The sequence below is a fragment of the Mesocricetus auratus genome, unplaced genomic scaffold, assembly GCF_017639785.1.
Source record: "Mesocricetus auratus isolate SY011 unplaced genomic scaffold, BCM_Maur_2.0 Super-Scaffold_100007, whole genome shotgun sequence".
Lineage (NCBI taxonomy): Eukaryota > Metazoa > Chordata > Mammalia > Rodentia > Cricetidae > Mesocricetus > Mesocricetus auratus.
Genome location: NW_024429191.1, coordinates 68,745,117 through 68,771,520, shown reverse-complemented (window position 1 = coordinate 68,771,520; position 26,404 = coordinate 68,745,117). Strand labels below are relative to the sequence as shown.

Sequence of the window (26,404 nt, the reverse complement as noted above, 5' to 3'; positions counted from 1 at the left end):
TTAACGAAAAGATACAGTAATCATTTTGTCAGAAATGCAGTAGTAATACACATGATCAAGCCTGGCCCTTTTTTAAAAAAATAATTTACTATAATTCATAGCTTGCTCATATGCAATCAGACTTACATTTGAAGTATGTAAAATTGCCTTATATCTGTCTGCTCAACAAATACTAAGTAGTTGTGTTGTAGTTGGGCCTTCATTTCTACAGCCTTGGCTAGGTTGGCTTGTAAACAACACAGTAAAATATTACAAGTGCCAGGAAAAACGTATGTCAGTCTGTTGCATGACTGTAAGTGGGGAAGACAATATTTGAAGTGAAAATATATATAAAGAGTACTTAGGCTATGGAGGAGCAGATACCGGGTCATTTAGTACCTGATCCCACATGAGCAGCTGGATGGTTATCCCACAATTTTTTCTACATCTGCACCTACATATGTCCACCTTCCCTCTACTGTTTTTTTATTATCAATTTTAATTTTTAGTATTTATTGACTGCAATGAGGCACAATGGTTCATGTATGTAACACTAGCTCCAAAGAGCCCGAGGTAGAAGACCTCGAGCCCTGAAGTTCAAGACTGCCTGAGTAGCGTGGCAAGACTCTTAACAAAATGAAACAATCAGAGGTATAATTCCATTTAATCCTTATTGGTTTAAAAAGGAGTCAGAGAATTATATTTATCTCTTTCCATTTTATGGTTTCTCTTCCCTTTAATAATTTTGGTATTTCACTGTTCTTCTATGGACAGATATTTGTGTATGCATATATGTGTAATTCCCTTGTATGCATACATGGGTAATTCCCTTATTATCCTGCTTGATATTTTCTAGGTCCTTGTCAGCCTTAGTTGTATTTTTGATTCTAGGAACTATTTAGTTTTTATCAAAGATATTGCATCTATCTTCCATTCTTGATAGTCTTACACAGTGTTGTAGACAATGAGATTTCTGGTTTGATCTTATTATCTCTTTTGTTTTAAACTTTTCTTCATTTGTTTGAGCTATTGTTCCTGAAAAAAAAAAAAACCAACAACTCTGTATTTGATGTATTGAATATTTATGTATCAACTTCCCTAATTAACTAGTTAACATTCCCACTAATGCATTATTTGAATTTTTACCTTTTTGTTTAAAACTTTATGTGGGTTTTTCTAGCAGTGCCTTTTTTTTTTTTTTTTTAATGCTGTGGTCGTTTGCTTCTCTGTTTCACTTTTAAAGCTGCTGTCTGTCTGCAGTGTGGATTCTTCTTTACATCCTCTCCTGTTCGGGACCTCTTACATCCTATGAGAGGGTCTTTGCCAGCTCTTGGGCATTGCCTGCTGACCCATGTTGAGAGAATGCCAAGGCTGTAGCATGTGGTTGGTACTGGTTTTCAGCATGAGATGATGCGGACTAGGATACAGTGGGAGCTGGACTTCTGGGTTATAAACTTTCCACTGTCTTCCTAGATACTGCCAGAAATAGGAAAAAAGACTTGTCTGTCCGAATCATTGTTCCCACTTAGAGACATTTTACACACACACACACACACACACACACACACACACACACACACACACACACACACGTTTAAGAAGAAAATGAATCTTCTACAAATTTCCTCAAGTATGGTGTAAAAATTAAACAAAGGAATCTCCACAGGTAATCTATCTATGGAAGCCCATAGCAAAGACCACTAGGACCTCACATATACCTTTCAGAACATTCCTCCCCCATCAATGAACATGAGCTTATATCTGTCAGGTGTGTAACTGTAAGAAGATGATTTCAACTCCCATTTGGGGAGCATCAAGACCTTGATATGGTGCCAGGCGTTGGTGGTGCACACCTTTAATCCCAGCACTTGGGAAGCAGAGGCAGGCGGATCTCTGTGAGTTCGAGGCCAGCCTGGTTTACAGAGTGAGTTCCAGGATAGCCTCCAAAACAATACAGAGAAACCCTGTCTCGAAAAACCAAAAAAAAAAAAAAAAAAAAAAAAGACCTGGATATGGTGGGAATGGTGGGATAGATATCTTCTCTATTTCACTGAGGAAGTCATGTTATTCCCTAACAGGAGCTTAATCATAATTCCAGAAAGAGTCACTAAAGCATATAAACTGGCTATGAGTAGTTGCAAGCCTATCATCCCAGCATTTTGGAAGCTAATGCAGAAATATCTCCAGTTGAGACCAATATGGCTGTATAGTGAATCGAAGATCAACCTGGGCCATAGAGTGAGAGCCCTTGTCTCAAAAAATAAGTGCATGAATGATTATAGAAACTGAGAAATATACAATCAGATCCAATTTTAAAAGATCCTTCTGGTGGCACTAATTCTAGGAAAGGAAGACCACATTTTAGGAAGCAACTTAAAAATCCTTTCTTATATTTGGTGTAAAAATAGTACATAGATGGAAACTTTGAAAAACCAGTTTTGTCCAACATAGTGGTGCATGCCTTTTAATCCCAGCACTTGGGATGCAGAGAAAGGTGGACCTCTGTTAGTTAGAGGCTATCCTGGTCTACATAGTGAATTTCAGGCTACCCAGAGCTATACAGCGAGACCTTGACTCAAAAACAAACAAATAACACAAATAGCCTGCTACATTTATCCTTTTAAAATTTTATAGTTATGATACATTATGACATTTAAAAAAAGCCACTTAATCCAACATCTAATTTATTTGACTAAAGAATCTCTGCTTGCTAAATATATAGCATAAAGCAACAAATAATTAAAATTCTCCCTGCCTCAGCCTTCTAAATACTGTGGTTACGGATGTGTGGTGCTACACCTGACTCAAATGATTAAGTTTAATCACCAGTGTATGCATATTTTATTTAGAATATCTTATTTAGGAACATTGTGTCATTTTGCTCAGCATTCTTGGGGTTCTTTACTTTCCTTGGACTTTTGCTAATTGTATGACATGAAGAGCTTACATGGTATTTAATAGACAACAATAATATTAATGGCATCCTACTAGTGTAGGAGAGTAAAAGAAAAATCAATCATTGAAGTTCATATGTAGTAATCCTTTAAGAAAAGCATGATTGGGGCTGGAGAGATGGCTCAGCCGTTAGAGGCTAGGCTCACAACCAAAAATATAAGAAAAGCACGATTGACCCATTTTTAGATATAAAATTTGTAGCTTGTGTTGCTAACAAGTATGTTAAACTAAAATTTAAAAGCAAATACCAATAGAAAAGAGTATGTTGCAGATAGCAATTTTTAAAAATTACTACAGCGATATTCCTAGTTTCCCACAATCTTCACTGTCCTGTCCCAAACCCTAAAATAAAGTGACTACGACTTTCCTTTCATGTTCTCACCCATCCATGGCAAACAATCCTTCAATAAAAATGTATGCCAAAATGCTCCACTTAAGTATGTGACCCGAGTTCTCTGTGTCACTCCATTAGGAACAAGTGTCTTTTTGTCTCAGTGTGTGGGTGTAGATGTGCAGTGGTTTTCAAGTATGGTTGTTAGTTGCTGTTCTGATGCCAGCGAGGACACTTAGTTGATGAGTCAGTGTTAGCGTCCATCCAGCCCATGCTCAGTTCCCACACAGATCAGCTTGGTGACAAACACTATACAGCGTTTAGCTTTCATTTTCTTCCCGTGCTTTTGGTAAGTAATACATCATGATCTGGTGTGAACACTGCTTAATTTCTTCTTTTTTCTCTTTTGGCTTTTCGAGACAGGGTTTCTCTGTGTAACAGCTCTGTCCTGGAACTCGCTCTGTAGACCAGGCTGACCTCAAACTCACAGATAAACTGCCTGCCTCTGCCTCTCAAGTACTGGGATTAAAGGCATGTGCCACCATGGTCCAGCTGTTCCTAATTTCTTTTGCCAAATATATTTTTTATTCTAATTAACTTTCTTTACTCTAATCAACCACCATGTTTAATCTAAAACAATGAACTGGAGGTAATAGTCTTTGGAGAGAAATGACTAGGAACCTATGTTTAAAGATTGACTGTGGATAAGAAGAGTGATTCTTTAGATTCTTATTTTTTAATTGTTTCAAATCTTCTTACGCCTGTCTTAACTGAGGGTCCAGTAGTAGATGAACCCTAGGTGATGGCTGATAAGCTCTGCTTCCTGATTGGACACCTTCATAGAAACTACAGGAGATTCTGGAGGTTCAGCATGAGCCTAAATCGGTGATTTCTCAACATTCCTAAAGCCGTGACTCTTTAACACAGTTCCTCATGTTGTGGTGACCCCCTCAAACATAACATTATTTTCATGGCTACTTCATAACTATAACTGTGCTACTGTTATGAATTGTAATGTACATATCTGATATGCAGGATCTCTGATATGTGACTATTTGCACATACACATAACCAGGGACTATTTACAAGCATTACGCCCTCTTGCTTTCTGCACCTCTGCTCACATTTTAATTAATTAATTAATTTATTTATTCATTGATTTTTCGAGACAGGGTTTCTGTAGCTTTGGAGGTTGTCCTGGAACTTGCTCTGTAAAAACCAGACTGGCCTCGAACTCACAGAGATCCACCTGCCTCTGCATGTGCCGCCACTACCGCCCGGCCCTGCTCACATTTTAATGGTGACTTCATTTATTTAGAACTTGTTCTCCATGTCCTTTTATCTGGCAGTCCCTCCCTGTTCCTCCAGTCATTAGATCCCAAAGCTTGGCTGCTCCACAGGGATCCTGTCCTTCCTGAGAACCTGAGGTAGATCCACAGCCTCTCCTTTCCTTACTGCCTCCCTTCAGTGGACTTAGACCTTCACTGGGTGGAGGCTGCATTCCTCTTTCGGGTAGAGAATGTGGGGTTTGAGGGGCTGCAATGAGTCTGATCTAAACGTGTCTGATCTGGGCATGGGAATAAAGAATTGCAATGTATTGGTCCTGTATTTGCTTCCTTGGCATGACTGGGCTTTGGGCACTTTGCTTTTACCCTGAACAGCTAGTTTTCTTCTTGGTACTTCCCGTTTCTGAGAAAACCCCCCTCCTCCCACCACATGGCCCTTTTGCTTTTCTTCCTTTTTCCATTTTTAAGACAAGGTCTTGTGGTGCTGGCCAGTCTCAACTTGAACTCACAGCCCTCCAGCCTCAGCCTCTTGAGTAGTCACAGGTATGGGCTGCCATACCTAGAGGTTTTTCTTTTCTTGTTTTGCCTGGCCTCTGTAGGACAGAGGAGAAAAATAAAGGGAACTCGGATTTTGAAAGTGTAAGTAGAGAAATCTTTGTTAGCTTACTAGAAAAATGTAAGATCATGGGAAGCTAAAATTTGATCCTGGAAAGATAGGTTGCAAACCGGTTGAGGAAAAAAACCTGGAAGTAAAGAAAGAAAGAAGTAAAGAAAAAAGAAAGAAAGGAAGGAAGGAAGAAAGAAAGAACGAACGAAAGAAAGAAAAAGAATGAAAAGCAACCATCCTTTGGCCATTCTCATTGTTTTTACCATGTGTAGAACAGACTTTTGTAGTGTCTTGGAGTGTGTCTCCTTCCCTTTAGAGATGAGGTTGCATAGTCAGAAAGGGGACAATTTGTGATGATGGCATGTTGACTAACCTGCCCTCTCAAGCAAATATCTGTTGGTACCAACTGACTTCCCACCTGGAACCCAGGACTGGCTGTAGAAGGCTAATCAATCTATTACTCTTTGCTATGGGCCTGGATCAGTTCTTTGGCCTCTTTGGAAGGAACCTGAGGCAGCAACAAAGGCCTTTGCTTTTAAATTCATCACAGTATGATTGAGAAACACAGGGTCCCCTCTGCAGGATCTTAGTCTCGGAGATGAAAGCATTTCAAAACTCACTCAGAAGTTTGAGAAAACAACAGCAGGGCAAAGGAGCTGCAGGTGCTGGCAGCTGCTGCAAGGAGGGAGATGGGGACTAGGGAGAAAGTTATGCTTTTTCAGTTAGAGGTCAGGAAAGTGAGCAGGCTCAGCGGGGGAATTCTGAGCAGCTGCTTGGGTGGTGGGGGAAAGAGGGAGAGAAAGCTTAGTGAGTTAGCTCAGAGGGCCAGGAAGCAATGCAGGGGGGGGGGAATGGCATCTAAATGCGGTATGCCATTAAGGGGGGTAGTTATTCCCTTCGTGGTCTGAACACGTCTTCAGGAATATCATGTTTCCCTTCATAGTCTGGTTTCAGGCTGTTCTCTGAAGTTGTGTGACAGGATTTTCTCCTCTCCCGGGAGGTTTTGGCCTTGCCTAGGCAAGGGAAATTCCTGCCGCTTTATCAAAAGGTGTTATCGACTACTAAGTCATTTAGGAGAGAGAGGGAGAGAGATTTCTTATGATCAACTGCCAGTACTTCAGATTCTAAAGAGGGGCAACTGTGATACACCCCGCCCTCCTCAGAGAGAACACTGGAAGTGGGGCCCTAAGATGAGCTATCCATCCTCACTTTTGTTATGATAAATCGCATACGGGGACCTAGGCGGATTCCATTTCTGGCTGAGGTTGACCAAGGTGGAGGGACAAACGTGCCAGGCAGAGCTTAAGTGAAAAGTTATACTAGAAAGAAAAGAGAAAAGAGGTAAAGAGACGCAGAGGGAGGACAGAAGAGAAGAGGGAGACAGGAAAAGTCCTGTCTGCACCAGGGGAACAGTGGGAAAGAGAGAGACATCCCGAAGAGGGCTAGAAAAAGAGAGCGTAAGTGGGCGGGGTCTGTCTTTTAAAGGGGTCCTTTGCACCTGCCTGCAGACTACACAACCATGGAACCCTGGGCTGTCCAGGGTGCTGCCTGAGTGCATTCTGCCAGGTGGCAGGCGCAGGCCAGCATAATGCCGGAATCCTTACAACTTCAGTTTTCAGTCAGCTAATGTTTCACTAGCTGCCTAACAGTACTTCATCTAGTTATTTACCATGAGTTAATTAACTATCTGGTGAGTTGTATACATCAATGCTCTGTTGAAGCATTAACACCTTAGAACAAAAGAAGTTGGAACAGAAGTTGCCCAAAGAAATAGGTTGTTGAGGCTATCAAGTGGGGAAGTTAAAAGAGTTTTAATAAGTTAATGAGCTCATGAGGGTTGTGTTGTCAGTTCCTTGGGCTTTAGGCTGAGAGAGTTTTCCTTTGGAGATAGAGACATGCTGCATGTCTCTTGCAGACTGGGTGGGGAGCGCTGTGGCAGAGGAAATGTGCTGTGGCGAGATAATAGGGATATTACCATACAGATATTATTTCCAGAGAAGTTTTCATAAGCACATATCACTTCCTGTTTTTACTTTTTCGACGGGGCTATTTGGCCATTTTCTTTTCTCTTTTTCTGTTTTTGCTGTTGTGTATTTTCGTCTGTTTCATTTAGCACATTCCTTGTTGGTGAATGTGGGCTGACTGTAGTTGGTGCTGAACCTGTGAAGGTATCTCTTTTCTTAATTCCTAAGTGTCCCGTGGAAGTACAGGAGCCGGCTGGGTAAAAGAAAGCTCTTAATGAGCCTCTTTGTTGTGCTTCTGGGTCTTTGGAATGGTTAAGCCACACTATAGGTTAGAGACCTGTCTACAATAGAGGGACAATTCCCGGTTCTATGATGGACCCATCGCTAGCCGCCGTCACTCTCTTTCCACTCCCTGCATCCATAGCTCCACAAGGGCCTGTGTGTAGAACTCTGACCACCCCCCCATACACATTTTTTTTTTTTTGTCTTCAGTGCTTGATCTGTGCTGTTTGCAGGTGGCATGGCCCTCCTCTGAGACAGACATCAATTGCTAAGATCAGAGTGGGCTGGCTTTTGAAGAGTTTTTTCACATTCTGCTTTGTAAGGCCGCTGAGATGTGGTGTTCCTTTCATGTTTCCTCTCCATCTGTCTCTCCAAAGGGCAAAGGGAGGGTCTTCACATGACTGGGGCTATTGATGTTGGCTGCAAATTCATTTCAATTAATGTCTACATTTTTTGTCTTGGGCATCTAGCACTATTGTATTCCTTAAGTTTGACCTTGTTATAGCGAGGCTTCCTGTTATTGTGCCCAAATTCTGAACCCCCAAATCACCAAATCACCAATTTCGATGCAAAAGCAAAGAGTCTTTTATTGTTGCTTAACGAGCTAACCCCATTAGCTTGGGCCTTTCATCCATTCACCAGCAGATAGCTGGAGAAAAGACCCCAAGAAACCAAGAGGCAGGGAATGTGTCTGATAGCATAAGGGGAGTGTCTAGGGGTACACAACAGTCTCAGGATTGGTGTTCTTCTGGGCTTGGATGACCTGTCCTGTATTGATTGGTCCACTGGTTGTTACGGCCTATCGGCCCTCCTAGGGTGGTTGCTATGCTCTGCATGCCACTGTTGTGGTCTTGTCCCTAAAGCACAGCCCCAACAGCTAACTTCTGATTGGTTCCTTGCCAGGAGGGTATCTAACCTCCTAGTGAATAGGACAGGAAGGACAAGGTCAGACAGGAGGGGCAAGGTTAGGTGAGCACATGTTAGCCTGTCATGGCTGCTAAAACAGGGGGCTGGTCTCTTCACTGTGAGCAACAAGAGGAATATTTTCTGTACCATCAGAAGAAAGAATAACAGAAAATCTCTCATTCATTATTGGGGGAGAGGAAGGTCTATTAGATGCTATGGATTCTTCTTTTAGTGGTATTGGGTCCTAAGCAATAGTACAAGTGTTACAGATCGAATTAATTATCTGGGAATCTCTTAACAACCCTTCCTCAAGCAATGGTAATGTATTTATTGACACCCTGCTGTATACTAGGCTTTGTAGGTCTTCAAACACGTCATTTCCTTTGGCCTAGTGAGTCCAAAGTCTTATCTCTTTGCCTGTCTTACACCAGCCACACCTACTTTGGGACTTCCTTTGCTGGCTTCTTTTCATGTTACAGTGCAGAGTTGAATAGTTGCCTCAGACTAGATGGCCTTCACAGCATAAAATATTTAAGAAAAAATTGACCCCCTGTAGTGTGCACAAACAGCAATCAGATCATTAACAAATAAGACAATTTATCTGGCTTGACAATGTGGGTATAATGCCTCGTCTATCACCTACCTGTCACCCCCTCCCTCCAGTCCCCTCATCTTGCCTTTTTATTTCGTTTTGTCTTCTAAATATTTCTATGTTTTTGCAGAGGTGATAACTGCTACATCTGAGTCTAAGTGCCAGTTAGTAATAGTTTGACTTATTTATTTCTGGATTTCTTATCAGGAGTCTTGTAAGAGACTATTTGAGATTCTAAATGGTTTAATGAAGCACACATTTTTTTTTTTTTTGGTGCACCTTTCTTGAGAAGTCAGTTTGTATAATTATGTGATGTATAAGCAAGTTCTCATGCTCTTGCTGTGAGAGCAGAGACATCCCTGCATCTTTGCCTGCTGCTGTGCTAATGCACGGGAGGATGTAGCCAAGATGGATGGAGAAGATGTTAATATCAGCCTGTGCACCTTGGGTTTTATTGGAGGTTTGCTAGAAGAAAGTCAATTGCAAGGCAGCAGATTTACAATGTCAGGATACTTAAGAAACCACTTTGGCATGCTTGTTAAGAAAAATGTAGATTCCCCAGACTAAGTCTTGGGGCTGCTGAGGCGGTTAAGTGTTCTATAGATGCCTGTTATGCTTATGAGAGAAAGCTAGCTGTGGGGTAATGTCTTAGCTCAAGGCAGTGATTTTAAGTAGTCCAAATAAGGTCATTATCCATGATGAGTTTTTAAATCCTGGTTAAGTTTATATTGAATGTGATGTAGCCATAAACTTTAAAAGCTTAAGTACATGTAACAGGAAGTAAAATTATGCCCCCATGCTGTAAATGCTTCTTAACTACTTCCACCATCACTAATAATGACAACAACATTTCATGTTTATGCTCTGTAGTTACAGAGCTCCCGGTCTCACCATCTTATTTGATTTTCATGCCTGCTTTGGAGGTAGATGTGACAAGTGGTTATTTTTCATTTATAATGAGAAAACTAAAATTTATAAAACAAGTGATTTTCCCCCCCCAAATAGCTCAGTTATTAAAATGGGCTTCTAGAATTTCCATACAGCATTTCAGTGTAGCACATTGTTGTTTTAGACGAGAAAAATTATACCATCTCGTTTCACTGCCCTCTGATGGACAGGTTGAACTGTCCCCAGTTGAAAAATTCGATGGTCACCGGGTGACAGCATGGAAGTGACCACATGTTAAAGAATTCTTTTATCATTTATTTAAGTGTAAAATCCATGCACAAATATTAAAGAAATAACAGGGAACCTGAACAGAGTTGCAAGCTACCAGCCTCCACTTGCTCCTCGCTCCAAAAAGGGGTGGGCTGCCCCTTCCTACGTCAAGTCCATCCCCAATCAGAACCCCGCCTCTTGGACCAAGCAGCTCCTCCTAATTCACTAGCAGACCGATGACAGAATTCCCATGACCACCGGAATTTGTATTTTAAAGAGCATCCATAGTATGGAACGAGAAACCTCCTTTTCTCTGACAGAAACTGTACAAGACGTGTCGGGAGATGCAGGAGAGGATCATGGACCTGCTGGTGGTAGTGGAAAATGAAGATGTAACTGTTGAGCTAATTCAAGTGAACGAGGATCTGAATAATGCCATCCTTGGATATGAGAGGTGAGCGGGTGGCGTGTCCCTTTATCCTCTTCTCGCTCAGTTTCACCACCAAACGGCCATCAAGAACCCACAAGAGAATAGTCTTTCTAGATCTTCTTCTCTCAGTAGGAGTGGCATGGTGAATAGAATAGTGTTTTCATGTGTGGCGACTACCCCGCCCCCAAATGCCAGAGATGCTCCTCCGAGTTGAGGTAACTCAACAGACAGCCCTGGGAAGGTACCGTTACTGTTGAGAATTACTAGGGCTACTTCATTGCACAGTGGCTACATTTCTAACCAGCAAATGAAGACTGAGGTGAGTGGCGTAAGAAAGAGGTGAGCGGGCCTAAGTTCAAATCTAGGTGATGAGAGATAATATAGATGAGTTGTCTGCCATTCTGAAGCCTTTCCTTAACAAAAAAACAAAAATTATATCTTTGGAGGGGTTGATTTTTTTTTTCACGAGTAAATGAGATAATGCATATTGAAAACAACTAACACAGTGGCGTATTGACATCCGTTACAGTTTTGTGTGTGATTCTGGGATTGAACTCAGGACTGTGTCCCTGGTATCTAGTGCTCTATCACCGAATTATACTCCTGATATGTCCCATACTGACTCACCATTTTTTCCCTCCTCATTAATGTTCCATTTAGACTTTAAAAATCAAAGTGATTTTCACTCTTTTTTCTCCTCCTCACCAACACCGAGGCAAGAGAATCAGGGAGACAAAGCCAGCAGCTGTACTGTGGTGGCTCCTTTCTCTTCCACAATCTCGCATTCACTGCCTCATAGGGATGGCAAGTTTTTGTAAGAAAAAAAAAACTGTGAGCCCTGTTACCATGCTCTTAGCACTGGACAGACTCACAGTCCTTGCCCTTTCCTGTGACGTAAATCTCTAAGCAGAAGAGCATCCAAGGCTAACCCCGTGGTTTTCAGTCTTAGAGCTGATGTCTGGTTTTCATTTGGGACAATTCTGTTGCCAACCGTAAGACACTGGTTAAAGGCCCCCTCAAAGGAGGAGCTTTTGTTTATTTGCTCTACATCAGGCATTTGGTTTGCTTGAGTTGACTGTGCTCTGAACAGCATGTACCACAGTGACTGCAGTCGGTCCTTGAATCCTGAGAGAGAGAAAGGGGGCTTCTAGAAAAGACGCTTACCAGTTTTGTTTTTCTGCCACCAGCTCCATGGTTTGAGGCAGCACAGATTTATTATTATTAGGTTATAAACTCAGTTCTCCAGGTTGGGAGATGCAAGTGTCTGTCTCTGGACTGGACTCCAGATGACAGCAGGCTGCCTTTCATTTTGGAGGTACCATAGGAGACTATGACTCTTTACCTTTGCAGCCAGTAGAGGCTGCCTGCTTTTCTTGGCCCATGGCCTCTTTCTTCCATTTTCAGTGCCAATAGCTGCTTCAGAATGGCCTCCATCTCATCTTAACACTCTTCCTGCTTCTTCTAAGCCTGTCTTTTCAAGTACTGTTTTTGTGACTACAGTGAGCTTGTCTCTTATATCCAATAAAATTGCCTAGCCAAGGTAAACTTGCTAGCTGATATCATTTCCTCTGCAGTCTTCAATTCCCCAGTTTCCATCTAGCCTATAATGGTCACGAAGTGAGGTAGAACATGGGTATCATTAGAGGAGAACACTATTCTCCTTCTAATAGTCTGGCCTTTAAGTTTCCAAAGGTTTACCTCCATCCTACCTGCAAAATATTTCCATCACCCCATTTGGCAAAGCATACATTTTAGAAGAATCTAGAACAGTGATTCTCAACATTCCTAATGCTACCACCCTTTAATACCATTCCTCCTGTTGCAGTGATCCCCAACCATAAAACTATTTTTGTTGCTACTTCATAACTGTCATTTTGCTACTGTTATGAATTATAATATATTTTTGGCGATAGACATTTGCCAAAGAGATCACAACCCACAGGTTGAGAATCGCTTATCTAAAACCTAAGTGTGTTCAGATACAGAATAAGCTTTTAAAATATTTAGGCTTCTGGAGTCAATGTGATAATGGTACTACCGTAAGTTTCTGAAGCTGTTTTTAATTTGTAAGCCAATTCCACATTTACTGCCTCTGCCCTCTGTAACTCTGTAGCTATGTGATTTTGCCTCTGAAGAAATGGCTCAAGTGTGATTCCCATTTAGTGGATGGAACCCTGAGGTTCAGACAGTCAGATTCATAGGCATGTGGGGAGTAGGGAGTAATGTGGGCTTTTTCAGCTTCACTGGTTTTCATGCTCCCGCTGTTCTGTTTCCCTTTTACCTCGGTGGACAAGCAATGGGAAACGAAGCCCAAACTATAAAAGATCGGACTTTTTTTTCAGATCAAGTTTTTAAAGATGCAACACTGAACATTGTACTACTGTTCATGCACTTGAGTATTTTTTGTTAAGTTAATCCTTTGGCTGTTTTATACATACATACATATTGTTCATCCCGGTTACTCTTTCCCTCAGCCCTGTCTTTCTCTCTCTCCACTCGATCTATTAATACACACACACACACACACACACACACACACACTGGTACCTTTTCAAACTCATAATTTTTTTTGTTTAGTTGAGTAACCCATTTAGTTTAATCAGGGCCATCTGTGCAACTGTTGGTTTGATTTTATGAAATTATAATGATGAAGTAAGAAACAACCTTATATTTGAAAATAAGAATTGGTGAGGGCGTTGTTGATTATTATGGCAAAACATTATAGGCATAAAAATTACAGTTCTAAGTGACTAGAAAAATACAACACAGGTGAATTAAGATACGGAATTGCATAAAGTATAATTCCACTAAGTTTAAAAGTAGCTAGACACAGTGGCACATGCTTATAACTCTATCACTCCAGACTCAGGCAGGAAGATCATAGGTCTACCCTGTGCTATATAGCAAAACACTATCTCAAAGTAAGTAAATTAATACAGAAATAAAGTCACTTAGAGACTACACATACTGCATATATTACTAGTAGTGCTAATTTCTAGAACATGGGATTTATTACTTTTTTTTAAAACTTTTTTCTCACAGTTTTTTCTAAGAAGGTTGGTATTCTGTTAACTAGAAGAAAGGGTTTTAGTGGCTGTGTTTTGGTATTGGGGACTCAATGCAGATCTTTGAACTCTGTCACTAATCCATATCCCCATCCCTAGAAGAGAGTTAGTTACTAAAGGCATTTTCCCTGGGCTTGGAGAAGGGTGAGGCTTGGCATCACTGTAGTAACTATCTGTGCATTTACTAATGCTCGGCTTTCTTTGATAAGTGATGTTGCACTCTGCTAATTTAAACAGGTTCACTCGAAACCAACAAAGGCTTTTGGAACAGAACAGGAACCTGCAGGATGCCACCGATGTAAGTGATTAGAAATGGCATAAAGTAAACGATTAAGTATCTTATTAATTATCCTTCAGGAAGCAAAGATTCCCTGGAAACAGATTTTTAAAAGAGGAAGCACACAGTAACAACCTGCAGAGGCTTTGGCCGTGTGCTTTCCATCTTAAGTTGTTAGACGGGTCTCTAATTAAGGAAGGACTCATGTGCTTCGTGAGATGGAATTTGAGCTGTCATGGATGAAGTTTGCCTCAGAAAATATCCAAAAGAATGTATGTAGAGAGAGCCAGGAAAAGTTGCATGATTTTCCCCCTAAATTGTCTCTGCTTTGTTTTCAGACTTCTAATGAGCCCTCTGCTCCTTCCTGCGATCTTCTCGACCTTAGTCCCATCGTGCCAACAACGCCTATGGCCAATGGGGAAGCACTCAACACCGTGAATTCTCAGCTTTCAGCCTTAAGTAAATAAGCCACTGGGCCTTCTCTCACCAGTGTCAAGCCTGATAGGGGCTAGTTCTCCTTGGTTTCCTAGTTGAATGCTTCTGGAGAAGGACAGAAGTCAGCTCGACTGTCAGAGATATAATCACTTCCCTGCAAAATGGTTGGGTTAGATCCAGCAGGCAAATGGGGTGTGTTGGGGAGGGTTTTGGAACTCATCCCAGTAGTTTAGAATCCCATGCAATTTACCTGACCTGTGCAGGTTTTGCTCCTCAATAGCCAATATTTAAATCTCTTCCAGATAATAGACTATTATTGTTAGCTTTCTCTGCTGTACCACAGTTCAGAGAAGGGAATAATTGATGCGGACAAAGGAATTCAGCAATTAGGAGGCAAGACTGGATGGGAGTAAAATGTGAAGGCAGTTAGAAATGAAAGTTGCAGGTCCAGTTCTGCCTCCTAACCTTTGAGACATCTGCTTTTTGAAGTGAAGCTGTTGTTTCCTGTGAAGATGTATGAAACGATATTTGCAAAATGCACTGTAGGCTTGTAGTCACCCACCTTACCTAACTTTTAGTATCTGTTATCCTTATTTCCAACAAGTTTTGCTATGCTACAAAATAAGCAAGCTGGAAAAAAAATCACAATTGTAGTTCAACCAAAGCATAATTTGTTTTGCTTTTACATTTTGGTGTTTCCACGGCAAAAGTATTCAGTATTGAATTTGTGGTTTTCTTACGGCTTTCTTCATATCTGAAATATTGGCGGCTTGCTTATGTAAGCTAGTGAGACTTGTGGAACCACTTGTGCTGGAGAGTTTTCATGGGTTCTTATTACAGATTTGGGGAAAAGGAAGATAATTATTCCCTTTCAATGTTTTAATAGTATGAGAGTTTAAGAACTTAGAGGCGAAGGCTGAGCTCTCTGTAGAAATTCTAACTGTTTACTTCTGTGCTAGGCAGAAGACATGTGCAGTCCTTTCCATTTTGGGTCAGCTTGAGATTTTGGAAAATCCAATACATAATATTTTCTACTTGTGACAGCCTCTTTTTGTGGCAGGGATTTTCTTTGTCTCTTTTCCTGTGCCCTATAAATGATGCTTTTTAGTTTCTCTTAGAGGAAACCCTTTAATTTTATGGCAGCAGAAGTATCTAAATCAATCTCTTTCTTTAACTGTGGAAAACAGAGGATAGTGATGGTAACCATGCACATGGTAAAAATTGCCTTAGAAAGATTAAACAAATGAATTTTATATTTTAGGTGTCAGCTCTCTGAGTCCTGCAGTAACAAACAGCTTGTATCCTAGTCTTCATCCACAGGTGGATTTGCTGGCATCAGAAAATACAGAATTGCCCACCCTGTAAGTATGTCAGTGACACCCCAGAACTAATGCCATGGCATGTAACACACATAATAAAAATCTAGAGACAGATATTGGGGTTCAAGCTAAAGATCAGAAAAGCAAAGCCTCCAAGGCACCTGAGAGCTCTTACATCTACCAAGGGTGGGACAATCCTATCCTCAACATGGTTGGAGACAATTGCCTCAGACTGAAAGGGTGATCCTGTCTCCACAAATCCTCAGCATGTCTGGAGACTAACTGCTCTGAGACCATGCTCCTGTCTTATGTCTCTAGCACTGGGATTAAAGGTGTGGGATCCCAAGTGCTAAGATCTCCTTTGTGTGACCTCTGTTTCTCTTTTAGACTGATTCACTCTCATGTAGCCCAGGGTGGCCTTGAACTCACAGAGGTCCATCTGCCTCTGTTTCTGAGTCCTGGGATAAATGTGTATGCCACCACTGCCTGGCCTCTATGGCTAACTAGTGTGGCTGCTGGGATTAAAGGTGTGTACCACCACTGCCTGGCCTGTATGGCTGTGGCTAGCTTTACATTCTGATCCAGATAAGCTTTATTAGATCACAATTTATCACCACAATGGGCATTCTGCTTTCTTATGTAAGAAAACATGGTAAGAAACATGGTGACCTGTTTCTAGGGAGAGGTGAACAAGCATCTGCTCACTCCAGATAAGGAACCAACAACAGACCAAAGTACAGATACTACCCAAGTCCAACTTGGTGAACCATGAGTTTTATTGGTGTTACTTACAGGAATATGGATGAGGGGTTACTTACAGGAGCAGAAATGATTCAAATATGCTACATCACCAAAAAGCCCACCCCAGCATGGGTGACAGACAACTCATGGAAGCTGAGAATCTGACTGTCACTGTATAAAATGTAGCCATCTCAACAGCGTAGTGTCTCTTTCAGGCATTTAGTTGACATAATTGACACAGTAATTAACAAAGTCACCAAAAAAACCCAATTATCAGTGGCTTATAAATATTTGTATTGATCTTTAGATTTCTTAGAAAACTGTCAGTAAAACAAAAACATTGGTTGGTTGATTGATTTGATTTTTTTCTTTTACCATGTGTCACTCTAGTGTAGACTGACCCAGAACTCAGTAGGTGGTTCAGGCTGCCCATAAATACACAGTAATCTTCCTACCTCAGTCTCCTGAGGGCAGGGACTATGGTCATGAATCATCATGTTTGACTTAGATATTTTGTTTTTACCTCTCAGATTGGCCAAAGTTGAAATGTTTGATAAGAATTCATTGACTGTGGAAAGAGATACAATTACAAAATTATGTAATTTTATAGGGGACAGGTGACACAATATCTAATAAAATGAACACTGTATATACTTTGGACATTTAAATATAGGAAGTTATGCTGCACTCGTATACCTATGTATTTATAAGACTTTTCTTTATGATATGGTGGGCAATGGTAGCTAATAAATGTAAGAATTCATTAGTTAGGGACTGGTTAAATAAATAGCTATGTAATATATGATTACTGTACAGCTGGGGGAAAAGGAGGCTCTGTACATGAGAACCTATCTTTACTGTCACACAGAAGAAAACATGCCAAGTAGTGTGAGTATATATATTGTTATTATGTAAGGAAGTGGTGAAAGGGCTGGAAATATGGCTCAGTGGTTAAGAGCACACTGACTGCTCTTTCAGAGGTCCTGAGTTCAATTTCCAGCAACCACATGGTGGCTCACAACCATCTATAATGAGATCTGGTGCCCCCTTCTGGTGTGCAAGCATAAATGCAGAATACTGTATACATAATAAATTAAAAAAGAAAAAGAAATATTTATATAATTTTACATAAATTGCAGAAAAACAAAAGGTGGTGGCTTAAGTTTAGGGATAGGCAGGATAGATAAAACTAAAAGAATAAATAGGTTGGAATTGTCATATGACAAGGCTAATGCTTATTTTTCCATACACAGGACCAAGCATGTAAGCAGACACACACACACACACACACACACACACACACACACACACACACACACACACACACCATATATTTCAAGAAATAAATAACACATTGCCATGAGGCTGATACCAAGATAACATAAAATACATATAAAAACTAAAAATCTCCTCTCTACTTCATTCTCTTTCCTTTCTCTGGTGTTACACTGCATCCGTTAAAGGTTGGGTTCTTATCTTTCCAAGGTATCTTTAGGTAACAGAATATCAATTTATTTCTCTTTTATTAAACAATTACTTAATTGCTTTTCTATACTTAAAAGAGAGAAGACTGTAGGGACCAGAATGAGAAAGAATTGAACATGGAAACAGTATAAGGGAAGAGGGAAAGGTTCATATGCTAGGAAATGAAGCATCAGTCATTACTTCATGGGTTGTCAACCTGAGACTGTACCATTGGCTGGCTAGCTCTGGTCTTGGGCCTACAGTACAAGCACATACTGAAATGTTGCAGGCCAGTTTCTAGCTGAACTGCCTGCTAAGTAACTGTTTTTCAGTCATCCTGCTAACCTTGTTGAGTGATATGAGAATGAAAGAGTAATGCAGAAAAAATTTGCCTTGCAGCAAACAAATGTCTCCATGAAACTCACTAAAGAAACCAAATCTCAGCTACCGGTGTTTAGTTTAAGGTATATGATTTCAGATCATAATCCAGTATGAAGAAATCACCTAAGATGATTGCTAATGTCACATAGTGAACTTGAGTGCAGATCACATATCACATTTCTAGCCCCATAGGTTCTGTCTCAGTAGCACAAATCTTAGTTTTTACAAAATTACCAGTTGCTTAAAAAAAAAGTGGTGTTGAAAAGTTGTTTCTCTGTAAATAATGTGGTTTGTCTTAAGTTTTTGTTTTGTTTCCTTTTCTTTAATTTTGAGCAGTTTGTGGTGTGTGGGTGTGATTTCTTTTGACGTATTTGTGTATAATTGGCTGAGTACATTAGTTTCCTATGACTGCCATTACAAATTCCCACAAACTAGATGGTTCAAAACCACAGATACTTATTATCTCATAGTTATGCAAGCAAGAAGTCTGGAATTGAGTCTCTCTAGCATTTTTCAGTAACAATTTGTCCTCTGCCTCTTCTTTGGTGACTTGGTATTCTTTGGCTTCACTGGCTTATTGGCTATTCCAATTTCTGCCTCCACCTTCTGGCTTCTCCAATGTGCAACTACAATCTGACTAAGCTTTCTAAGATCACTATCCCTTGGACTTAGAGCCCAGTGAGATCATTCAGGTGACAACTACATCTGAAGATCCTTTACTACATGGAGATCTCTTTTCTGAATAAGACAACACAAGTTCTAGGCATTATAACATTTAATTCACTACACAGGCATTCTAGAATCTACGTTTGTGTATTTCACCAAATACTTTTCAGCCTTTATTTATTCATAATTACTTTCAGTGTTACACACATTTTGCTTTCCTTCTCAGACTGTGGGAACAGTTGTTGGGTGGTATTATCACCTGAGTGTTTTAGGGCCACTTGATTAGTCTCTTTCACTCTTGTTCAGACTGGATCATGTCTATGATCAATGTCCAAGTTCACTAACTGTTCAAAGTTTGTTTCTAATTTGTTATTTTTTTGGTTTTAAAATTTCCACTTTGTTATTTATGTGTTCTTTTGTTAACTGACACATTCTATTTTTCCTTTTTTTTTTTTTTTTCTTTTTTGGTTTTTCGAGACAGGGTTTCTCTGTGGCTTTGGAGGCTGTCCTGGAACTCGCTTGGTAGACCAGGCTGGTCTCGAACTCACAGAGATCCGCCTGCCTCTGCCTCCCAAGTGCTGGGATTAAAGGCGTGCGCCACCAACGCCCGGCCTATTTTTCCATTTTTAAGAGCATTACTGAACGCTTGCTTCTTGGAATATTTGTACTGCAGTGACTGCCTTCAAATCTCCTTGGGATAACTCCAGCATCCATGGTCTCTTGGTGTTCATTTCTGTTAGCTGTCTTTTTGCTACATTTTTGTTGTTGTTGTTGTTTTCCTGGCTCTTTTTATGCCTAGTCATTTAGAGTTACATCTTTGGCATTTTAAAATTTTTATTAGTAGATGCCTGGTTTTGGTAAAGTCTACCTACTTTACAATGTTGATATTTTGATTTTCTTAAGCAAAGAACTTGGATAGATTCACTTCATAACTTCAGCGTGCCTCTGTAATATGGGGTTTGAAAATCAGCTGAACTTTCAAAGCGTTTGCTGTGCTCTTCAAATCCATCCCGCCTATGTACCACCTGTGGTCAGTCAGAAATCCAGCAATAGGTTGTGTGTCCAGTTCTCGATATTTTGGCATCATTATGAAAATCAGAATCATAGACATTAAAAACAAGTCAACCTTATGATTTCATAGCAGCCTTACAAGATGGTTTTCCTGAATTCTCTCACCTTTGACCTTTCTCTGGTGCTCTCCAGTGTCCTGGAGGTCCCCTTCCCTGTTCTTTGGCCATCTTATTATCTAATTATCCAGTCGTCATTCTTCTGCTGTGCCTTCTCCAGACAAATGGGGGGATGGGAAGAAACAACTGCTATCCCCATGCTTTTGATGTCACACCTTAGCCAATTAGAGGGAAGTTTTCCTCGCTCCAGTTTACTCTCCTGCCCATCCCTGTTGCCTCTGAAGCCCCAGAAGCCACCACGGGGTGACTATGTTTAGGATGTAAAGATGGGTCAGAGGAAGCTGGGACGTCTTTCTTGCTCCCTACATGCAAATGAGTGCTTTTCTTGGAGTTGTGTTATTACTTATGCCTGTTTCTAGGGTGTAGGCTACATTCAGAGCAAGAGAATACAAAAAAAAAGGTAAATTCTACAATATTATGATTCAACAGCATTTAAATTTTGGTCTTTTCCCAACCAGCCTGCTACTATCTTCATAATGCTGACTAGCTTCTCTGGCTTTTGTTTTCCAGCTTTTATAGTGCCATTAGTAATGGGATAAAATATTTTTCCACGCCGGGCGTTGGTGGCGCACGCCTTTAATCCCAGCACTTGGGAGGCAGAGGCAGGCGGATCTCTGTGAGTTCGAGGCCAGCCTGGTCTACAAGAGCTAGTTCCAGGACAGCTTCCAAAGCCACAGAGAAACCCTGTCTCGAAAAACCAAAAAAAAAAAAAAATTATATATATATAAATTTTTTTTTCCACTCTACTTTAACCAGAATGGGAACTCTCCCATCTTTTCCAAGTTTCGCTGTGTACCGCTTCTCACCTTTCAAGAAGTAATGGGTGGTAGCTACTGATGGGAAGACTGAAGGCTGTGTTTTCACTAATGTACTGTGTACACTCCAGGGCCTCAAGTCCACTACTGCCAAGGACTGAAGTGTTTGCTGTGTTTGCTTTTGAGTTTCATGCCCTGGAGGGCGCTGAAACCAGATGGCAATTGTTATGATTTTGTGAGTTGGAGGTGGGGTGTCGTTTTGTGTGGTGTGAAAGTGTGTGGCAGGCAGGCTTTGTTTTCAGACCAGGGAAATCATCTTACTCTTTGCATTTGTGTTCTCACTGTAGGGTAATCATGCTGTGTTATCACACTATCCTAGGTTTACCCAAAGGACCAGCCAAAACCTCGCCTCAAGTCACACATATGACAATGTGAGTAACCAAAGCCTTTGCTAGCACTTCACCCAGTTAGCAGATAACCATGACCAAAAGCACTGCACACCTTTACAGTGGGTTGACACAGCCATTGTTGGCAACCTAAATCTTTTGAGATAGACAAATTTTATTTTACTTTTCTTAAGAGGGTTAAAGATCATGATGTCATAATTTCTGGGCTTGGAGTAGAGCTCAGTGCTACAGCACCTGTCTAGTATGCACAAGCTCTAAGTTTGATCCCCAGCACTGTAAGAAAAAATAAGTTATAGTTTCTTTAACATTGTTATTGTTTGTTTGGAAAACTTTCAGAGTTGTTCATCCCTCCTTCTCTAGCCCTTGTGAAGGTCACAAGGTGTGTTTCATGTAATTAAACTAGTGCTTCAATTCTCGCCCTAGCCATGACTATTAATCACTTGCTCTTTTGCGTAAATATGATGCTCACACACTCCTTGCTTCTCTCCATTTCTTTTTGTGGCCCCCTCTTCTCTCCTGGTATTTCAGTATCGGAAACCCCAGGGACAGACTTCCCTTTCTATCTTACTTACCTCATTCCTTTCGAATCTTTCGTTTCTCCCTTTCTCCTCCTTGGAGACAGGGTCTCACTGGTCACGAGCTCCTCATCCCTTTACCTCAGCCTCATCCCTTTACCTCCTAAGGAATGGGATTAAAGGCATGCGCTACAATGCCTAGTTTTGGTTCCTGCCTTAAAATAACCAAGATTTGACAAGCAACAAATTTTTATCTCCAACCTAGACCCTAAACTCAGAATTCTATGAGTCTCACCCTTTCCTTTCCAGTTCCCTCTGCCAGCTCTGCTAGCAGACTCTGTACCTCATTAAATGGTCAGTGCACATTATCAGGTGCTTTAGGTGGAAAGCCTTGGTAAGTATCACTTGACCTCACCAGTTTACCTTGTTTTGAAAATATGTTTACTGACCTACACACCTCACCTCTCCACTTTCCCATCCCAATTTAAGTGATCATACAATGGCCATTGTCGTGGCAGGATTCCCACCTGGGTCCAGTCTCCATATTAGCCCCAAACCACACAAGACAATATATTAATTATGAAGCTAGCCATTTGCTATGGTTTCTTAATGGCTATCTCTGACTTGGAGGACGCAGCCTCATGCGTCATCTCTTCCCGGGATCACATGGTGACCTTCCACTCTTGACTACATTTCCCAGAATCCGCCTTGACTCCTAGTCCCACCTATCTTGCTTCCCTGCTGGCCAACAGTGCTTTATTTATCAACTGATAAGACAACATATACACAGAAGGACTTCCCCATCACACTGTAATAACCTCTCCAAGCTTGTTTTAAGCTTTTGCCTGCCAAGGTTTCTCTCCCACCCCATCACCTGTCATAATGTTCTCTTAAAACCCAAACCAGAGCAGTCCCCCTCAGTCATGCCACTCATCTGCTCCAAACCCACCTGGCTGTTTTCCTTACTGTTTTATCTTGTAAATGCCTGGAATGCTGATCTTACCCTACCCATTACCTCTCCTGCCTCACCCCTGACCTATCTTGGCCTACTATGCTTCAACCATAATAACTTCCCTGAATTCAGAGCCTCAAAACTTGTATTCTCTAATATTAATCAATCAGTGCTCTGCCACAATGTCCCCAGTGGTTAGCCGTTCCCTGTCACCAGGCTGTGACAGCAGAATCCCACTGTACCTCAGCCTCTCTTCTCCCAGTTATCCTGCTCTTTCACCATAGAACAGGCCACTGGACACTGATGTCCACTTCTTGTCTGATATAGCAGGTGCTTGGTCTGTTTTATTTCTTGTCTTAATAGTGCCTGGTGACTAAAAAAATAACATGTGTGATGGAGTAAATTACAAAATGTGCTTTTGATTTTTGAAAAAGGGTCTTGCTATGTAGATGGGGTTATACTCAATTTCACCATTTTCTTGCCTCAGCTTCTCAAATTCTGTCCTTACTTGGGTATGCTTGCTAAACCTGGATGAAGAAGAGCTATGTATCTTTATTGGTCTAAATTTGATAGCATCACTTCATGCCTATTTGTAAACTGAATTTCATTCCTGTTCAAGGCTGAGATTTCATATTCAGGGTGAAACAGAAGCTAGATTGAGCCATACAATTTCGATTCTTCCTTAAAAAAGTATTTTTAAATACATTTTACATTTTATGTGGGAAATGGAATGTAATGAGCATGAAACCAGGCAATTTTACAAGTAGTTATTACTTTAAAATGAAAGTAGTAAAAATGACTACTTCTCACCCAATTGAATGTATATGGCTCTTGGAGTAGTGCCATTAGGAGGCCTGGAAATCTAAGTGACAAAAATGCTTAATGTAGAATGTATGCCTGAACATGTGTTATGCTTTCTTCAGTTTCTGGAACATTCCAATTCAGTATTACTCCAGCCAGTTAGCCTACAGACTGCCACAGCAGCTCCCTCGAGCCAGAGGTTGCCAACCTTGACCAGCAATCATCCAGGTATACAAGATTCTACACTTTGCAACAAATAAGCCAATTTGTGTGAGAATGCTGGAATCTGCCAAAGATTATTAACTAAAAATAGAGGAGAAATGTGCAGAGTTCATTGTACTTTGAAGCCACATGTAATAAACTCAGGGCTGACATCATTATGATTCGAATTAGGAGATTATAAAAATACTTGTGCTGAACTGAATGTTGTATCTGGTTCACACTAAAATACATGAAATTTTAGTTGAGGTTTGGAAAATTTTTTATGTATAAACTCATGGAACTTAGTAGCATTTGAACCATTTTGGCTGTATTTGTTAGACTCACATATTTACATTCTAAATATATTAACTGTACATGTCTTCTTTTCCCTTCACGCACCTGAAGTGATAACAAACAATGATCTCCAGCCACCCAATTACTACGAGGTAATGGAGTTTGATCCCTTAGCTCCTGCTACAGAGTAAGTCATTTATAAAATTATTAATTTATGTTTGGTCATGGTTCCCTTTGGTGACAGAGCTAACTGAGCTTAGCCATTCATTTTGCTTTGTTTAGCTCTTGGCAGAAATTTATGGCCTGATTAAAAATGATTAATGAGGTTTTATAGTGGCCATTGCTCTTAATGGTCTTACTGCTCTCAGCCCGTGACTGAAAAATAAAAATGCTAGGGTTACACATTAAGAAGTAACTGGAACCAACATTCAGCATAGATTGGTGGAAAATGTCTCTCTAGCTGGAGAAGGACACTATCTTTTGCTGGCAAGTTAATGCCACATTTTAAAAATGTTCCCCTAGAACTGAATCAAAAGACATGTATAAAAGAACTTCTTATGTTCAACATGGCAAAAGTATCCTTAAAAGTGACCACTGATGTTAAAATTGTTTTATAGACAGGTATAGCCATACAGTATACTTTCAGCATGTGAGAGACAGATGTAGGAGGATCATAAATGAGGCCAGTGTAGGTGACAAAGCAAGACCTTGTCCAAAAGGAAAATAAAAATGCTTTTAACTTGAAATTCTTAATGATTTCCTGTTTGCCACATTGTATATGGGATGGTAAGCACATTGTAGTTATTATTTTATGTTCGTCTGCATTTATGTCTGTGCACCACAAGTGTACCTGTACCTGCGGAGGCAAAAAGAGGATGCCAGATCTCCTGGAACTGTTCTTACAGACTATTGTAAACTTTGGCCTGGTGCTGGGAATTGAAACCAGATTCTGTGAAGAGCAGCCAGTGCTCTTAACTGCTGAGCCATCTCTCCAGCCCCCTATTATAGATTCAGTATCTATCCTCTTGAGTAAGAGATTACCCACCAAATTATGAAAAAGTGCTCAAAACGAGTTTTTGGAAATCACTGTTCAGAAACTAGCAGCCTGGAGTCTATATCTGGTCGCCAGCTGTATTCTGCTTGGTCTGTGTAGAATTTAAAATGTACCCTTTAAAAATCAATTACCAATAGTTAAAAAAAAAAAAAAACTAGCATGTCCACATAGTTAGTACTTCTCAAGACTGGGATACCAAGCCTGTGTTCCTAATGCTAGCAAAGGTGGTGGTTGTGAGGATTATCTATCTGCTGTACAGACTATGTTCTGAAGTTCATCATATACCCAGGAATGCCAATTGGAGGTTTTCTTGGACCATCAACTTGCCCCAATCAGGACAAGGAGACTTATCATTACTTATGAATGCTTTAGTTTAGGCTTGTCCCACTAGCTCTTAAAACTTACTTTAACCCATTTTTCCTCATCTGTTTTGCCTTGGTGTCTTTTACTTTTTTTTCAGTACATGTAAGCATCGATGTATTGTCCCTTATTTAAGCCCTTAAACAGTAATAGATCCAGGAGACCTTCCTGCCCTGCCCTGAGTGCTAGGATTGTAAGCATGTACCATCACCCACCTGCTAGGCACTTTTCCTAACTCAGAATGATGGAATTTCCCTCAGCCAAGCTTGATAAAGTGGCTGTGTCATTGAATATATGTAGTTAAATAGTTAAAGAAACTGGTACTTAAACTCCATCCCCAGGTATGTCAGGTTTCTGAGCATATTTAGATTAGCTAACTGCTCTAAGCAGGTATGTTGCGTCCTAAGTACCACAGATGAGATGGTCAGTAGGGGAACTGGAGAAGAAACTCTTTACCACTGTGGTTTTTGCTTTCTGGAGACTTACAGCCTCAGTTCTCCTGAAGGTCTCATGAAATCCAGGAACTCCTAAGGAAAAGCAGAGACTCTGGAGTTTTCACATCACTGGTTGACCAGGAATCCCAGGCCAAAATTTTTCTCTTTGTCCCATATATTTATATAGCTTCAGAATACACACAATTCTCTTGAGCATTTCATGTATACTCAAGGAAGTTACTGCTACATAATTTTGAAGAAGACATGCTCTCTTATAGCATTAAATGTAATGTGGAGAAGGAAGTTAAATAAACTGGCAGGCAAATACATGTGTCAATAGTATGAAAGAGTACAGTAACTAGAGTGTGTATGTTAGGGAGAACTAACATAAATGAAGGCTAGAGGCAACCATAGGAGGCAGCATTGTTACTTTTTGTCAAGTCTACAAAATAACTTGAATAGAAACCCAGTGGAAAGCTTTCGCACAATGAACTGGGAATTCCAGCAGGGACAATGAAGAAAGGAATAGGGAACCTAGTGCAAGGTGTGTGGAAGTTTAACCTGTACCCGGCTATGAACACTATCCAGAGTACAACCAGGTCAAGA

General features: G+C 40.6%; 1 protein-coding gene across 3 annotated transcripts in view; it reads left to right on the top strand.

Annotated features, from left to right (window-relative positions):
- Tom1l1 (target of myb1 like 1 membrane trafficking protein) overlaps window positions 1–26,404 on the top strand; it is a 44,932-nt gene that overhangs the window by 16,182 nt on the left and 2,346 nt on the right. For 2 of the 3 annotated variants that reach the window (XM_013117670.3, XM_005075820.4), the window contains exons 8-14: window positions 10,381–10,514; window positions 13,793–13,853; window positions 14,171–14,291; window positions 15,529–15,628; window positions 21,160–21,211; window positions 23,578–23,683; window positions 24,062–24,137. In XM_013117670.3, the coding sequence (XP_012973124.1) occupies window positions 10,381–10,514; window positions 13,793–13,853; window positions 14,171–14,291; window positions 15,529–15,628; window positions 21,160–21,211; window positions 23,578–23,683; window positions 24,062–24,137 (650 nt within the window). Of the gene's footprint in view, window positions 1–3,500; window positions 3,615–10,380; window positions 10,515–13,792; window positions 13,854–14,170; window positions 14,292–15,528; window positions 15,629–21,159; window positions 21,212–23,577; window positions 23,684–24,061; window positions 24,138–26,404 lie in introns of those variants that run through there. The other variant, XM_040749475.1, reaches the window with a different exon arrangement.